At 55.9% G+C, this 17009-nt stretch overlaps 1 protein-coding gene across 11 annotated transcripts; it reads right to left on the bottom strand.

Moving 5' to 3' along the window:
- Positions 1-1237: 1237 nt before the first annotated feature.
- Positions 1238-16575, bottom strand: B4GALNT4 (beta-1,4-N-acetyl-galactosaminyltransferase 4). Of its 11 annotated transcripts, XM_074230678.1 has the most exons (20): positions 16015-16569; positions 11360-11475; positions 11165-11257; positions 10968-11063; positions 10601-10691; positions 10310-10410; positions 9500-9567; positions 9139-9217; positions 8975-9041; positions 8735-8872; positions 8535-8644; positions 8346-8446; positions 8119-8213; positions 7065-8040; positions 3730-4058; positions 3480-3633; positions 3121-3193; positions 2854-3007; positions 2591-2717; positions 1830-2034 (listed from the first exon to the last, which is right to left on the bottom strand). In XM_074230678.1, the coding sequence occupies exons 1-20, from the start codon at positions 16169-16171 to the stop codon at positions 1920-1922; spliced, it is 3240 nt and encodes a 1079-aa protein (XP_074086779.1). In that variant the 5' UTR covers positions 16172-16569; the 3' UTR covers positions 1830-1919. The 11 variants fall into 11 exon arrangements, with proteins under 11 accessions (XP_074086777.1, XP_074086776.1, XP_074086772.1 ...); XM_074230676.1 differs by having other exon boundaries at positions 1238-2034; positions 2591-3007; positions 16015-16567; XM_074230675.1 differs by having other exon boundaries at positions 1238-2034; positions 2591-3007; positions 11165-11475; positions 16015-16568.
- Positions 16576-17009: the final 434 nt, after the last annotated feature.

Below are 17009 nucleotides of genomic sequence, written 5' to 3'. Positions count from 1 at the left end.
ATACCCAGTATTTCCAGAGTGCCTGCTATATGCCAGATGCAGTGTGAAGGGCTGTACAAATATGCTCTCATTTGAGTAAATCTCTTCTTCCTTTTTGACCAGGAAATGGTTGCCTTCCTAGAACTTTGTGTAGAGTCCTGGATCTCAATGGTGTCAAACTCAGAAATCTGGCCCTCTAATTCATACAGAAAGAACCCTGCAGGCCACAGAAATATTGACTTAGTTTTGCAATGTTTTTGTTTTGTTGAATTTTTTGTATAGTGCTAATTATTTCCGATTTTTCTAAATTACATTTATTCTGGTTTTAGAGAATGTGGCCAAGGGCTCTCATGTTTGATGTCTCTGTTGTATATCCCTAATACTGTATGAGGTTTTGTTAGGACACTTTACAAATCGATTATGGTACCTTTTACAATTATTGCATTATTATTAATACATCATTTCAATAAATGCCTTTTTTTCTGAGCCAATTTCATCCTCTGGCTGACTAATGAAATAGAATGAACTAATGAAAAGTAAACACATTGGTATAAACACACAAGTTCTAATTTTTGGAGTGTGAATTCATGAGGTATCATGAACTGGGGAAATCATTCCCCTAGTAATCCAGTTCAGCAATGCACACTGTGGGATGACCACAGAGGGAATTACAGAGATGGTAGAAGCTACACAAATGTTGGTTATCATTTCCGGTGATTGGAAGACATTGCTTTGAAGGAGACTCTACACAAAGCTGAGTCTTGCTAGGAAGAAGCAAAACCCAGATATTGATTTAGAACCAGGAATGGAACCAAACTTGACAAGTGGATAGGACCTGGAGAGAAATAGGTTGGAGCAGGAGCCAGAGACACCTCCGGCTGGCTCAGTACAGGTTGTCCTGAAGTCCAGGGAGGAATCTTGGGGCAACAGATCCAGGAGAGCCATGTTTGACAACTAGGGGCACAGCCAAGAATAGAATTGGGGGCTGGGCCTACCAGACCTTTATTTCAAGGTTTCCCTTCAGCCTGGTTAAGTTTGTTCTAAAAGCCTGTCATTCGTTATCTCAGGTGAACCAGAAAGGAGGAGAGGGGAGGTAGGGTCTCCTTTGGAGGAAGGGAATCCCCAGAGGTCAGAATCATGAGCAGAATGAAACTGGTCCCACATGAGAACCAGAGCCCCCCGCCCCCAACCCAGTCTGGGTTATCCAGGCTGTGCTTCAGTCAGACTGTCCACAAATGATCCAGGCAGAATAGACAAATCAAGAAAAAAAAAACCATTTCCTTTTATTCTGAATAAAAAAATGCAAACAGACAGAACGGTTAGGAATTGTGAAAAACTTCATCTCTAGGACACAATTTCACAGAAATCATCTTGCACAGTGTGGGCCCACGATCAGGTTCCTTCAGAATGGCCACTTGCTCCCCAAGTGCTTTAGGGGGTCCTGACCCAGCCACAGTAATAGGCTGGGTGCTGGAGGGAAGGGGGAGGGAGGCCAGGCCTTTCCTCCCTTCCCCCTTTGGCCTTGATGGTCTTTCTCTGCAGAGCCTGCCCAGGCCACCAGGAAGAGGCCTTCCTGGGACCTCTATCACTCTCTTACCCCCTGTCCACTGACCCCCAGAGCCAGGATCCTGGCCTCTCTCCTCCTGGGGGGGGGGTCCTCTGAGACAAGACTGTATCTCTAACCAGAGAGGGTTCATTTTCACCAGGGTGGCCTTCTTTCAGATCTTGAGGTGACTCCTTTAGGGCATTGTGGGGAGTGGAGACAGGGCTTTTTCCTCTTCAAAAACTGAGGGAGCTCTCCCAGAGTTTTTTCCTCTCCAAGAGAAGAGGCTCCCTGTCCTAAGACTTGCTGCCACCGTGGCCCAGGCCCCTTGAGAGGGCTGCGAGAGTGTGGGGTGGAAGGTTGATGCCAGACTCCAAGGCATAGGGTGAAGCTGAGCTCAGTCTCGGGGGCCCCTCTTGCTCCGGGTGTCCCACATGCCCCGCTTGGAGTGGTAGTGATGGTAGAAATTTCGGAGCCGAAGCCGTTCTACCTCCAGGCCAGCCTGCAGAACCCTAGGCAGAGAGGGAGGGAAGGCAGAGAACAAAGCTTAGTTAGGAAACCCCTAGTGGGAAAGGAAGGGAAGGAGAGGGGAAGAGGTAGGGGAGGGGGCTGGATCTTCTTTTCCAGGAGGATTTGATTACGCCATCCACTTGTTCCATCTCCCCTCTCTCCCCACCCCCACCCCCACCCCCCCAACCTGGAATTCCCTCCTTCAGCTCTACCTTCTGACTTCTTTCAAATCCAAGATCAAACCTGGTCTTTTTTTTTTTCTTTTCCTCTTTTGGAGACAATGGGATTAAGTGACTTGGCCAAGGTCACACAGCTCGTGTCCGAGGCTGAATTTGAACTCCAGTTTTTCTGACTCCAGAGTCCCGCCAAGCTGCCCCCGAAGCCCGAGGGGTTCCCCTTTAATTCTAGTCTCTTCCCTCTGAGATTCCTGCCTCCTCACTCCCTCACACAGCTACAGCCCGGCTCTGGTCATCTCCCCGTTAAACAGTGAGCTCTCTTAGGGCGGGGATGGCCTCTGTGCCTGCACGTAAATGGGATCGTGGGGGGTCGGGAAGACACCTGTCCAGCAGCTCCCAGTCCTCTCCGCCCCAGCGATCCCGGAACTCCTCCGTGTTCATGCCCCCAACTCGGTCGAAGTCCGACTTGTAGATCCCGAAGAGCCCGAAGCCATTCACCTCCCAGTAACCTGAGGGGAGGGGGAGGCCAGAGTGGGGGTCTGGGACCCCGGGCCCACCCCCACCCTCCACCCCTCACCCCTCCCAGAGGGTCTGGAGGAAGGCTGAAGGTCTGGGGGCCTTCCTGCTCGGCCATAGAGAGACTACCCTGGGGATCGCCAGGGGAGCTCCCGCAGCTCAGCCGCATGACCACGGGGGCGAAGGCGAGCTTGCCCTCCACGCAGTGCTTGCGGATCCCGTCCAGGATGTTGAGGGGGAAATGGATGTGTAGGTCGCACAGGAACACAATGCTGCTGCCGTCCTGGGACAGAACAAGGGCTGACCGGGAGCCGGCCCCGGCTCGCACCCCCTCTCCCGGCCGAGCCCGGCCCTCCCCAGCCCTCCCCCGCTGGCGCACCCCGGGGCCTGGGTCACCTCGATGGCGTCCACGCCCGCCTGGAGCCCCGAGGCCCGCTCGAAGTTCCCGGAACGCTTCAAATACTGGTACCTGGGGGGGGGGGGGGAGGGCTGTTGAGGCTCCTGGAGTGGTGGGGGACGACAGTTGCGGGCAGTGGGGGTGGGGGACCACTGTTGAGGGCAGTGGGGGGTGGGGGACCACTGTTGAGGGCAGTGGGGGGTGGGGACGACAGTTGCGGGCAGTGGGGGTGGGGGACCACTGTTGAGGGCAGTGGGGGTGGGGGACCACTGTTGAGGGCAGTGGGGGGGAGGCTGTTGAGGGTGCTGGGGGGGGAACATTGGCACGGCGGGGATGGCGGGGCTCAGGGCATCAGTACCGGGGCAGCCGCGCCGCCCGCAGCGCCCGCTCCACGTCCATGTCGTCGCTGTCGAAGTCCACGAGGACCACGCTGAAGCGCGTGTCTCCCGTGAGCGCGTGGAGCGCAGCCATGTCCCCGAGGAAGCGGCTCACCCAGCGCGCCTGGTTCTTCACTGCGGACAGACGGGGCACCGGGGCTCAGCGGGGCAACCCTTGGCTGGCTTGGGGCCCCGCTCCCCCACCCCGATCCCGGCGCAGCGCGGCCCTACCTGGGACCACAAAGTGAACCATGACGTCCTGTCGCCAGGTGAGGCGCACCGGCCGGCAGAGCAGGGCTTCGGGGGCGCGGCTGGGGGGCTCCGACGGCTCCCGGGCCGGGGCCGCCTCCGAGGCCGCCCCTCCCTCGGTCTCGGCCTCGGCCTCTTCTTCCCCGTCAGTCCCGGCTCGGGTCCGGGGGAGCCGCAGGAAGACGTATTCGGACAGCCGCAGCCGTCCACGGCCGCCGCGCTCCTGCAGCTCCAACTCGAGCAGGTAGCGGCTGCCGCGGGCAGAGTCCCGGCGCTTCTCCACGTTCACGATGCGCAGCAGGGAGAAGCGGCTGAGGAGCAGAGCCACCCTGGTCAGGGCCCCGGGGGCGCGGCTCCCTCGCCCAGTCCCGCTGTCGGGACCCCATTCCGCTCACCCAGCCCTATGGGGGGCAAGCGGCAGCGGGCAGGCAGCTGCCTAGAGAAGGACGGGGAAAGGCCTCCTCCATGGAGAAGGTGGGAATTCCGCTCGGAAGAGGCTGGGGAGGCAGGGTCCAGGAGAGAGAGAGAGAGAGAGAGCCTTAGGAGCATGGGGGGGGGGGGGGCGACCAGAGAACCTGCCAGAACCCAAGAGAGGCTGGAAAAGGAGTGCGACGGTACAAGGGGAGCCCCTAGGGGACGCTATTTGATTCTGGCCAGGAGAGGAATTTATTAATGGGGGTGACTTTGGGGCACGAGAGGGAGACCCTTTTGCCAACCTAGAGCAAGGGGGGAGTCGGAAGGCAGAGTCCATTCTTAGCTGTTACTGCAATGAGTCTAGACTTGAGGTAATGGGGGTCTCTCCCTGCGCACTGGAGGAAAGGAAACCTAGGTGAGTGACCTAGGAGGGTTCCAGAGGTCTTGACATCAGATTGGATCTGAGAGAGTAAAAGAGTGAGGAGTGAAGAGGGGCACCTTGGTGGGGAGCCTGATTCTGGAACCAGGGCAGAGGCTCATGGTGGGGAGAAGAATGAGCTCAATTTGGGATGTGAGTTTCAGGTATCTCCGAGACATGCAGTTAGTGAAGTCCAAGGGCAGCTGGCCAGGAAAGCTAGAAGGTTAGGACTGGAAAAGAAGAACTAAGAATCCTCAGCATAATGATTGTAATAGCATCCTTGGACCCACCGAGGCGGGTGGTGTAGAGGAAGACGGGCAGAAAGCCTAGGCCAGAGGGCAGAGGGAGGAATGACCCAGAAACAAAGGAATAGTTAGTTGGGAAAGAGCAGGATGGCATGAAAATGGAGACAGGAGAGGATCAAAAAGAGAGTGATTGCTTAAGTGCCCTGCAACTATTTCATTTGCTCCTCATGATAACCAGACATTATTCTATCCATTTTGCAGTTGAAACTAAGGCAGATGACAATTAAATGATTTGCCTAGGTCACAGAACTAAGTGTCCGGGGCTGGACTTGAACTCAGGTCAAACTGATTTTAGGCCCAGCGCTCTGAGTGCTTTGGCACCCTAAGTTGCCACAAAGACTGAAGAGATCAAGAAGACTGAGGATTTGAGAAAAGGCCTTTAGAGCTGGCCGGAGTTTAGTAGGACGATGAGGTCAGAAGTCAGACAATTGGGAAGAGAGAAGAAAGAAAATGGAGATATCTGTTAGAGAGCTATAGGAAAACAAGAGGTGAAGATGAATCAAGGGAGGGATTTTGAGGATGAGGAGCAAGAGGAAACCTATAGAGAGGCAGAAGCAGCATCAAAGGAGAGGCTGAAAATGAGTAAAAGTGGGCATGGCAGGGACCAAAAGATGGAACAGAAAGATTCAGCCTTCCTGAACCAAAGCCAGGATGGAGTACGGCACACAGCCTTGATGCCAGCCTCTCCAGGGGAGAGAAAGGAAGATCAACAGGCTCCACAGGGCCCTGCCTCAGAGCCTGATGGAGCTCAGAGAGAGGCCTCACTTCACCTGAGGAGCTGTTACTCCAAGCTCTCCCCCTTCCCTAAACCTTCCTGGTCTAGGAACCTGAATCTTGCCCTCAAGACTGACACTGGAAAGGGAGTAAGACTAGTTCAGTTTGGCCTTGGGGGGGGGGGGGACTAGGTTCATTGGGGAAGGGGAGGCTGTGAAGGGGTAGAAAGCTGTTTCAGCCAACTGCCAGGAAGGGTCCTTCTAGCTGAGGCTTCCTGATCCTCCTGGTTAGATGGAGGCTCACCACATGTCCTGTTTCTCCCTCATTGAGCCAAGTCATACCTACTGACTGTGGTTGTCCCCTAGGGCTGTCTTCCCACTCAGTGCTAGTCACTATTCTCCATCTTTCAGACCCCTCCCCCCCTTCTCTACTCCCACCACTGTCATGACAGATAAGGCCCCCATCACCTGGAATAGTTTCCTAATAGATCCAACAGGGAAAAATCCTCCTTCCAAGGAAGAGGGCTCACTCAGCTGCTCTGAACCTTTAGGAGGCTTTCTCTCTTTCTAGGAGCCTCCCTTAGCTCATCATCTCCCCCACTTCCTATTTCCTTCTTTGAGGGCACCCAAGTTTGCAGCCTCAGCTTCGGTCGTTCTGCTGTTTCTACTTGGGCTAAGGAACTTACTATTAGGAGTAGCCTCCTGGCCTTCAGTCTCTCCCCTAACCCCAACTCCTCACTGATTCAGCACCTGAATTCTGTCCCTCTTACCTCCAGGACCCAACAAAGCTCTCTGGTATTTCAAACCTTTTATGGTCTTGCTTCTCCCTTCCTTTCCAGCCTTCTTGTTCATATTCTTCCCTCCTCACTCTCACCCTACCCGTGACCCTGCCATCCAGTTGCCCTGGCCTCCTACACCTCCTAGCTTAGGATCTGGCATACAGTAGATGCTCAATGCGGACAACACAGCTGATATTGAAGAGAATGCTCCATCTTCACCTGTGGCCATCCCCTATCACTGGAACATTCTTCCTCCTCACCTTCTCCTGCTTGGTAGATTGCTGTTACCTCTCCCACCCCCGAAATGATCATCTATCTGGCTCTCATGTGCCCTTAATTATAGCCCTGGGAGCATCTCAAGGGCAGGCCTGTGAGCTTAGCCCAGTGCTGGATGCCTAGAAGGCACTTCCTGGGGGTTGCTCCCTGCTTGCCTGGCATTCAGCCAACATCTCATCTGGTCCTTGGAGCCAGGAGAAGAGGTGGGGGGGTAGGGGATGCAGGGATGGCCCTGGGTTCTGGCTCAGCATTCTAGGTGTCCCAAATCCCCTCCTGCATGCAGCCTCAGTCTCCCTTTGCCCTGCAGGGGTCAGGGAGGTCCCAGTTGAGGTCAGCAGCCATGCCTACCCCCCCCACTATTAAGGAGTTATTTATTCTTCATTTTCTCCCCCCCCCACCAGCCCCCAAGTACCCCTCGTGCAGGGTGTTCAGTCGCTCCATGTACTGGGCCACGATGTCCACAGCCTCAGCCTCAGGCAACTGGAGGTTCCCCGACACATTGCATCGAAGGTCATTCCAGTCTGAACGAAGTAGTTCAAAGTCCATGGCACCCACACTGAAAGTGCGTTGCCAGTTGATAGCATCCTCAGGCCAGGAGCCCCTGGGCGGGGCCCCAGCCTCCTCCTCTTCCTCCTCACTGTCTTGGGATGTGGCAGTCTCCTCTGGGCCACCCTCAGCCTCCTCTGCCCCAATCTTTTCCCCTTGAGACCTGGCCTGCGCCACCTCTGACACATGAAGGAAAGAGGTTACTGGCTCGCCACCCTCAGAGGAGGCATTTGAGGTCAGACCTGTGAGCCCAGTGGTTAGGTCCAGGGTTCCCTGGGTGAAGCTGACTCTGGCAGTCCTCCTGAGTGGAGGAACCTGGGCTGGGGTGGTGCTGACTGTTGGGGCACGATGGCCTGGAGGCCGGCGAAGAGCTCGCAGATGCACCCTTTGAAGGGGCCGGGGGTAGAGAAAGATGCCAGGTAATGGGGGCTGCCAAGGGCCATGGGCTAACCAGGGCCGGGGCCGTGGGGGCCGTGTCCGAGGGGGCCGATGCTGCCCAGGGCGAACCCTTGTTACATACACTTTTTCTGGTTTCTTCGGTGATCGTGGAGGAGTCCCCTGGGCAGGAGACCTGGAGTGTGGTGCCCTGCCCAGAAATAGGGGAGTAGCCAAGGCTCCCTCTTGTTTCTGGAGTGTGGCTGAGGCCGTGTGGGCCCAGCTCAGGGTGCGAGTTAGTCGGCTCGCTCTCCTTGGATGGGGAGTGGAGCTACTGTTGACAGTCCCTTGGTGGTCCTGAGTGCTCCAGGAAGGAGCAGTGGGCCTGCTTGGGGAGGGGTGAGCTCCTGTGGGCTCTGGGCTATCTGCTTCCTCTTCCTCCTCCTCCTCTTCCTCCTCCAGGAAACCTGGGGAAAAAGGATGCTAGTCAAGGAACTGCCTAGGAGTGGGAAAGATCTGATGGTACTCTAGCTGGTCACACTCACTGTCGGGATCAAGGAACAGGAAGGCCCCTCGGCCAGCAGCATCTGCATCCCTTTCCTCTTCATCATCCATCTTCATATATTTGTAAAACCCAAACCTAGGGAGGTAGAGGGGGAAGACTACAAAACCCATTCCCTTCTCCCCCTGTCACCCTAGGTAAGCCTGGCAGGGCCTGGGCCCCTTCCCCCCAGCTCAGTTCAGCCCCTATTTGACCCCTTCTTGGTCCCACCTCTCTAGGTACAGTGGTGATTCCCGGTAGAAGCATTTGTTACTGGTTTCCATATGTGTGAGTCGAGTGAAGTCATTGGGGTAAACAAAGGAGAGGTAGACCTGGAGGTGAGGATCACAGAGATCAAAGGTGAGAGGCAGGGCCTCGCTTCCTGAAATGATGATGAAGGGTAGGGGAGAGGTCACTTACAAACTGCAGGCCTTGGTAGCGGGCAATGGGGAAGTCCTTGACCACATAGGTGGGAGCATAGGCACAAGGGACCAGCACATTCTCCAGACGGGATGGTTCCACTCTCGGGGCTGGGGGGGAGGATGGAGGGAGAGGGGAGAGGTTGGTGACCCAGCCCCAGCCTCTATACTCTAGCCCCTATCCCTGCTGCCCCTCCTCACTGAGAAAGAAGGTATCCCGTGCATCAGGCCTCAGCATGTCGGCTCCCAACTCCTTGGGTGGTGGCCCTGGCTTGACCACATGGCTGGCCAGGGACTGGGGGATGTGGGCCACATGATCCATCTTTAGGGATGACTCATCTGGGGAAAGAGAGGGAGGAACCCCAATGTCAGTGCATTTCCTTCTGGCTGCCCTCTCTCCTCCACCCCCAGTCTGCTGAGAGCCACCCCTAAACCTCACACCTGTGTAGAGGGAGATGTGGGAGGAACCGATGACCTCGAACTTCAGGCCGGGAAGAAAAACTCTCCACTGAGGGGGAACAGGGGAGGGGAGGGCAACATGTTAGAACCAGGGCAGCCTGATCAGTAGGCTGTAGAGGTTGTTGGGGGTGGGGCTCAATGCTTACCCCCACTTCAACGTGGTCAGATCCCCGGTCATCTTGCTTGTGCAGCAGCTCAAAGTAATACCGTCGGGAAGAGGAGAGCCTGGAGCAAAAGGGGGAGGAAGACTTAGAATCCTGCTCCCCGAGTGGGGAAGGGGAGATGGGGTCCTGCCTCTGCAAGGGGAAGTCTCTGGCTTGTTGGAGACTGGAAGGGAACAGAACAACTGAGGTTTGAACCCTGACCCTCAGATGCAAGGAATAGGGCTCTCCACACTTCACTGTGATGATGGGTCTGTGTCCAGACCCAGTAGATCTGTGGCTGAGAGGGGTGATCATCCCCAAGTGTGTGTATGTGGTGTGTGTATGTCTGCAGGGAATCACTCACCGCTTTGGCTTGGACACTTGGGAGCTGAACTTGGTGAATTCCCCCGGTGCTGTCCACTCAGAGCCAGTCTAGAGTTGGGAATACAAAGAAATTTGGTTACTTGGTCCCCCATGTTGGTGGGGGTCCAATGAGCAGTCTGGAGGCAATGCCTGGGGTAGGGTCTCAGGCAGGGAACGGGGTGGCCATGAATTGGAGGGGAAGGCCTCAGACATTTCATTTATAGTGTCTGCTAGCAAGGCATCTGGTCATGCTTTTAAGACCTCCTAGTGACAGGAAGCTTTCTACCTCCTAAAGCAGTCAATTCCTAAGTCATTGATGATTGGGTTCCTAAGTCTGTCCATGAGGTCCAATTGTAATCTCCTCTCCCAGGCAGGCAGTGGCTTCCATCCTTGAGGACTCCTATCTTCAGCCACCCCACATGTTCCCCAAGAGCAGGCATTAGGTTCACTAGGGTGGGCTCTGCCTCAGTCCCTTCTTCATATCCTGACCATGGGAACTGATTTTTCACTTCTCTTCCAAGGACCAGGGATCTCCTTTGTATGGGTTCCCCAAAGGCATAGGACTCAGATGCTTGGCTGGGCACAGGGCCTACTGGGGATGCTGGTGTTCCTGCGCTTGCTCTTTAGTACTTCTCCTCCCCCCATCCCATCTAAATGGGACCCAATTTCTCTACTCTGGGGTGAACTGTCCATCAGCTTCATGATAAGCCAGCTATTCAATCAATGGAGAAAACTGCTGATCTGAGCCTTGGGGCACCTTCCCACAGGCCCACCCCCAAGCCCAGCTCTAGTTGGAATTCCTGGGCCATACCTTGCCTACGTAGGCCACAAGTTGGGCACCTGCTGGGCTTTCGTCTGGGCTCAGCCAGAACTCAGAGTTATCATCTGAGGCCACAGAGAATTGGACATCACCTGAGGACCAGGCAGGGACTCAGACTCTATTGCCAGAGAGTTCTGCCCTGTCAGAAGGCTGGGGAGTCGCAGCAATTCTGCTCAGGCTCTGGAGAGCCCTGCAGGCACCACATGGCGGGGGGGTCCTAGAGTTGGCCACTGTGGGTTGTGTGCCCTTCCCCCACACCACCCTCAGTCCCTTCTGCCATACCATCTCTGCTGGGGTGGATATAGCCAAAAATCCTCAGTCCATAATTCTTCCACTTGGGAGACACAGCTAGCTTCTTCACAGTCGTGCGGGTCTGGGCAGGGGTATGGGGAGAGGAGTCAGTGACTTCCTGATTCCTGGATTCACTTCTCCAACTCCTTCCAATGCTTCCCATTCTAATATCCTCAGTTCCTTCTCCTGAGGGATGGTCCCTTAGCCTCTAGTCTCTTCCCCACTGACTTTCCCCATGTCCTCTCAGCCTCTGATCTCCATCTCCAACCTCCCTCCAGTGTCCCACATTCTCCCCCATTATCTTCTTGGTCTCTGGTTTCTGTCTCCAGCCCCCAGTTCCCCCCAAATACACACTCACATGGGGAAAGAGTGGGAAATGAAGATTCTTCCTCAGGCTCCCCACAGTGCCCCCACACCAGTCCTCAAACACGTGCAGGTTAACCTTCCCCCTGTACTGAGGTGGGGAGAGACCCATGGACCTGTCATACTCAAGGAACAGTAAGGACTGATGTATGTCAGCCTTCTCCAAGCCCTCCCTGCCTCCTTAGGGCTCACCTCTTCCTGCCATGGTGGGACCTGTTGGGTGAGGTTCAGGGGGGATGACCTTCCCACCTGGCCAGGGAAGGTGTTCAGCTCCCGCCCCTCTATCTGCAGGAGAGAGTGTGATTCAGGCATGGAGACAGGAGATGGGGCAGGACAGAGAGGCCCCTCCCCCACCATCCAAACTGCTTGTTTCTTAGGACCACTCACCAGTTGGTCTTCCTCATGACTCTCACTGGAATCCTCCAATCTCTTGGGGGGGGACACAACCTGGGGTCCTCCCACCCCCTTCCCAGCGTCTGTGACCTCACTCAGCTTCTCTCCATCTGCAATGGTAGTACACAGGGGAATGTTGCAGGGCCCCCCTTTCAGAGATGAAGTTCCCCAGTCCTTCACTAGTGGACCTGCCATCTTGTAGTGCTTCCTGGGATGGGGGACCTGGTTCCCAGCTCTGAAAGCCCTCCCAAGTCCCTGCTCCCCAGGATGGAATAGCCCTGCCAGGAGGAGGGAGGTGGGAAAGAATGAGTAGAGCTGACTGTCACGACCAGAGCTCCCAGAGCCTGGCTGGGTACCCCAGGGCTGCTGCCAATGCGGGAGTCTAAAGAATTGAAATTGAAGAGCTTGAAAAGGAGAGGAAAGGGGAAGTTAGGGGGCACAGTGGACAAAGCCTGGGCCCTGGAGTCAGAAGGACCTGAGTTCAAATCTGCCCTCAGACAATTGCTTAGCTGTGTGACCTTGGGCAAGTCACAATACCATTGCCTTAAATAAAAAATAAAAAGAGGCAAGGAGAAGGAAAAAGTCCCTGCATACAGCCACAAAGTTAGCTTGGATGGATGGCCAACATGGAGACAAAGCAGGAGTAGAGACCCTCCAAGGGCCTCAGAAGGAGCCCCAACCTCACTTTGCCAGGCCAAACCCAAATATGCTGGCAGTGCCTCCCCTACACGCAATGATAGATCCAAACCAAAAGAGGCACCTGGGAGTCACAGGTACTTGAGCTTGGCTCCAGGCGGGCATTCTAAGAACAATGATGCATTCAAGGCAGGAAATCCAAGAACTTGGTGGGGGGGGGAAGGGGTTCAGAAGCAAAATGGAGAGGGTGGGGGTGTAATCTGTCATCAGATTACATGAGAGGGGGCTCAGACAGCAGGGTTTGGAAGACATGGCAAGCCTGGCATTGAAGGAAGTCCTTGAAGGGATGGGGAACTTCAGTTAACCAGAACCCTTGCCCTCTCTGCCCCAAACAGCAGATAGTCTCACTGGGTGGGAACGATGAGATGTGTGGTGGGATGAAAGGCAGGAGAGGGCCAGTTACAATTGGATGGCAAGAGCCCCAGATTGGGGACAGCAGGTTTCCAAAGGTTCTGAGTAAGAAGCAAAACCAATCCAGGAAAGAGAGCGAAGCAAGGAATGAACTTCTGAAGGTAGCAAGAGGCTTTTTCCTTGAGGAGCAGGGGTGAAGAGGGGGTCTCTCCAAAGTCTGACCCACCAGTGGAAACTTTTAGAAGGCAAGGAACAAGCTTCCCCCACCCCCGGGCTCTAACAATGACAAGGGAGAAGGTGGGGTGGAGGCAGAAGGGGCTGATTCTGTAGACAGGAGGGGGCCTGTGTGAGAGGCCCCAGCTCACACCTTGAATGCTTACTGCCTAGGTGTCCCTGGTAGATTCCCTAATCTCTTGGGGCCTCAGGAGCCAAAGGTCTTGGAAGTCTTCTTGGGCTCTAAGACTCAGACTTGAAAGAAGACAATGACAGTCTTGAAAGTCCCCATTTCAGTGTTGTTCCTTCCTGTGTCCCCCCACCAATCAGGCCCTTGCAGCAGATGATGAAGTTGCCTCCCTTGGGACCAGACCTGCTAGGCTCTGAGAGCTCCATTAAGTGACAGGGAGAGGAATAGGATGTAGGGCAGCACCCCAAAGAGCCTCCTCTGCAAGTTTGGACCTTCCCTTGATGGTCACTCTTGCCTCCAGAGAGGATCTGCCAGTCAAAATTCTCGAAATCGGAGGCCTTGGGATTGGTCGGAGAGGTTCTGGGCAAAGAAAGAGCCTGCCAGACCTGCCCTGGAATGGGGAGCGCATACAAGCCAGGGGAATGAGGGATATCCAACCCAAGGAAGGAGGAGGTGAGTCAGGGTGCCTTGCTAACTTTCCTACAGGCCAGTTCTCAGTGGAGTCAGATTCGACACTTCTTAGAAGACTAGACAAATGAAAGGATTGGCCTGTCACACAGGAGGTCAAGGATAGTACCATGTTACCAAAGGGAGCTGCCAGTTGGGTCCAAACCCCTCACTGCCCTCAAGTTTCTGTCACCTGAAGACATTCCACAGTAATGGGAGAGATCATACTCCCACACATCCCAGTGCCAAACCTGGACCTCTCTGCTGGGATACCTAACTGCATCTCAACAATGAACAGACCCCACATTTAGGCACCTTGTCTTCCACCCACACCTACCCATTCTCCCAACTTCCAGCTTGGCTACTCAACCATCCAGGCTGGCAAGGTCAGTGGCAGCAACCCAGCATGAGATCCTCAAATCCAGCCCCCCTATTATAGACCAGGGGAAAGTACATCCAAGCTCCCTAATGGGTCAGTCATACTTCCTCCCTTTGGTTCCCGTTTCTGCTTCATCTTCCCATCAGTCCCTTCTGGGGGCTGACACAGAAGCATCAACCTAGGCAAGTCCTTAGCTCCTCTCACCTGGACTACTGCAATAGTCTGAATTGGTCTCCGGGCTTCCAGACTTCCCCCTTCAATTCCTCCTTCATACAGCTAAGGCACACTTCTGACCTCACTGGATCTCACTACCTACAGGACAAAATGCACACTCCTAATCTGGCCTTCAAGGCCCCTGAACACATTCCCCTCTTTCTCCAATCTTCACAGTCCCCATCTCCAGACCCAGGGCAACTGACCAATGCATCTCTTTCCTCCCTGGCAGAGTGGCCGATGGGAGGGAGAGGTCAGTATCGGATGGAGAGAACTGATGGGTGCTCTGGCTCTCTGATTCAGCAGTTCCCTGGGTTGGTTTCCGGGGGAGTAATGAGCAGATGATGAGGTTCTGACTTCCTCTTTTTCTGAGAAATTCACTCCGCTGTTCTATATCTTCTCACCTCAGGGCCCCTACCTCATACTGAAGCAGGCTATCTGCCACAAAAAGGTGGGGTAGGGCTGAAGGGTACCCCTTCTGGGAGGAGTCCTCAGAAACAAAAAGGCTTTCACTTTGGGGAGCTTTCAGGTACTTCCCACTCCCCTTGCCTGGTAAAACTCTTCGGGGCTTCTTTGTCAGAGGCTGTTTCCTTCTCTCAATTCACACACCACCTTCCTCATTCAGGCCCTACCCTATTTGATCCCCTCACTCCCCCTCTTCAGTTCATTTCTGCTCTCAGCCACCAAAGTTATCTTCCTAAAGCAGGCCACTCTCCTCAAAGACAGTGACTCCCTTTGGTCACCAACCTAAGGCATAACTGCAGCTTAGGGTTGGAAAGGCTTCACCCTCTGGCCCCTACAAAGATGCTCTGCCCATTCTACCAATGGCTGTTCCCCAAACTGGGCATCCCTCTCTTGTCTCTGCTTTGTGACATCCTCCCCACCCCCACCTACTGACACACTCTCCTCCCCTTTGCCTCTCCCTTGTTGAGGCTCAGGTCAGGAAATGACACCCCCCAGGAGACTTCTCCAACATCCTTGCTTGGTCAGACTGTCTCCCAGCACAACTTTGATTGGATTTACTTGGGTGAATGTTCTGTCGGCCACTTCCAGCCCTAGCCCAGAGATGACTTTGTTCTTGTGATCCTTGGACTTAGTAAGCTATTCTATAAGGATGGAGGTATATATGTGTCCTTGTGGGCGTGTGTGGCCCCAGCCCTTGGAAGGAAATCTGAAGAAGGGGAGGTGATGGAGCAATTGTCTTGGAACCCCCACTGGACTAAAGGGGGGGGCATGGTCCTAGATACTTTTGGGGAAGTTCTTTGCCATTCTGGGAGTCCCTCAGTATACAATTTGATCCTGTGCTCACCAGATGTGGAGCCTCAGTTTCCAGTACCCCACACAGAAGGATATGCTGGGATGCCTCAGTATTGGGGCAGGAATAATGACCTCCCCATTAGAAGGTATACACCTGACAGCAAATCCAGAGGATAGGCGATGGTATGGAGGACAGAATCCCAGTCTTCGACCTCAACAGTGAGCCGAAGAGAGAAGAAAAAACCCTCATGTGGACCCAGTAGGAGGTGCTTCTGGTCTGAATCACATGGTCAATGTCTTCTCAGGAAAGGGTCAGACCCCTTCTTCTCCAGCACCCCATGGACAAGCCCCTGAAAGCCAGCACTGACAAGTGGAATGAGGGGAACTGAGAGACCAAAGTGTGAATGGGCCAGCTGGGAGCATAGAGCTGGCCAGGGGCCACAGCTGGGGGTTGGGCAGTGGGGAACCATTCTTGGTCTTAGAGCAAGGGAGAGATGATGGCCAGAAAAGTGCCTTTGCTGATTAGAAATTAGCAAGGGAGTTAGGAAACCAAGAACAAGGGAAGCTGCATCTTGGTTTTATCTGGAGGCCATGCCTGACCCTAACCCCAACCCCCACCCCACCCCCACCCCAGGATAGAAGAGGTCTGACTGTATCAGACATAATAGGGTTTCAGTGGTTCCCTCCCTTGTCTCAACATCTGCCTCCTCCTCCCCTGGCCCTAGTGGGTTGGGAGGAGCCCACCTCCATCCCTAAAGGCCCCCCCCCCTCCCCGCCCAAGTGCTACCCATACCCAGCTACCTCTGGAGGTGAGGCTAGCAACACTGGGCCGTCACCAAGCCACTCCCTCCCAACTTCTCAGGTGAATCCCAGGCACCCGGGCTGCGTACTAGGGGACCCTACCTGGGCCGGAGCCTCCACTGAGGCGCAGCCGAAGGGCTCGGCCTTGGCGCACGAGGCTCAGATGAAGGTAGGTGAGCCACGCGGCACAGGTCAGCAGCACCAGCAGCAGCAGCAGCCGGAACTGCTTGCGAAGCTTCTTTACTGGGAACCGCAGCATGGTCAGGGCTGGGGTCCGAGCTGGCCCCCCAGGGCTCCCCGGGCCTGCCGGCTCTCCCGCCCTCCCTCCCGTCTTCCTGGTCCGGCTGTCCTTAGCTGCCTCGGCCCCCAGGCACCGCCAGCAGCCTCATGCTCCCCCGGGCCCTGGCCAGGGCTGGCCAGGGTCTGGACGGGCCAGGCAGAGCCCGACCGGGCCGAGCCGGGCAGGGATGGACCGGGCAGGGATGGACTGGGCAGGGCCGGCGCTCCCTCCGTCCCCTCCCTCCTTCCTTCCCTCGCTCGCTCCAGGGCCAGCCAGGCCCGGGCCCACTTCAGCACCCACCGCCCGGGGCCCGGGCTCCGGCTTCACGGATCGCGCGGGGGGCCGGTGCGCTGGGCCGGCTTGGGGCCCCTCCTCCTGCCGCTCCCTCCCCCTCCCCTTCTCCTTCTCCCTCGCTTTCTCCTTTTCTCTTCCTTCTGCTCCCTCTTCCCCCTCCCCTCCCCTCCCCCTCCCCTCCTCCTCCTCCTCCTCCTCCTCCTCCTCCTCCCTCTCCTCCCTCCCAGTCCGCCTTTGTCCTCCGCAGCCGCCCGGGATGGGCTTCCCCGGGGGCCCGACTCTGCGCCCCTAGCCCCGGGGGCCCCGGCTGCTTCCTCCGTGCCGGAGCCGCGGCCGGAGCTGGCCCGGGAGCGGCGGCGGCGGCGGCGGCGGCAGGAGCGGCAGGAGCGGCGGCGGCCGCGCTGCGAGGCTACCCACCGTGAAATGGGCCGCGGGCCGGCAGCCGGCGCCTGGCCAATGGCCGGCCGGCCTCTCCGGAGCAGCCAATGGGCGTCCGGGGGAGGCGGAGCCCGCGGGGTTAGGC

This window comes from Macrotis lagotis, chromosome 3 (assembly GCF_037893015.1).
Source record: "Macrotis lagotis isolate mMagLag1 chromosome 3, bilby.v1.9.chrom.fasta, whole genome shotgun sequence".
Classification (NCBI taxonomy): Eukaryota; Metazoa; Chordata; class Mammalia; order Peramelemorphia; family Peramelidae; genus Macrotis; species Macrotis lagotis.
Note: the sequence above shows the minus strand (reverse complement) of the source record. Positions and strands in the feature narration are given on the sequence as shown.

Coding starts and splice junctions, on each gene's coding strand:
- B4GALNT4 (XM_074230671.1), bottom strand. CDS start 16,171: ATGCTGCGGTTCCCAGTAAAGAAGCTTCGCAAGCAGTTCCGGCTGCTG. Junction 8,214..8,345: donor TCACCACTGTACCTAGAGAG/GTGGGACCAAGA, acceptor CTACCTCCCTAG/GTTTGGGTTTTACAAATATA. Junction 3,008..3,120: donor CGGGCGTGGACGCCATCGAG/GTGACCCAGGCC, acceptor GTTCTGTCCCAG/GACGGCAGCAGCATTGTGTT.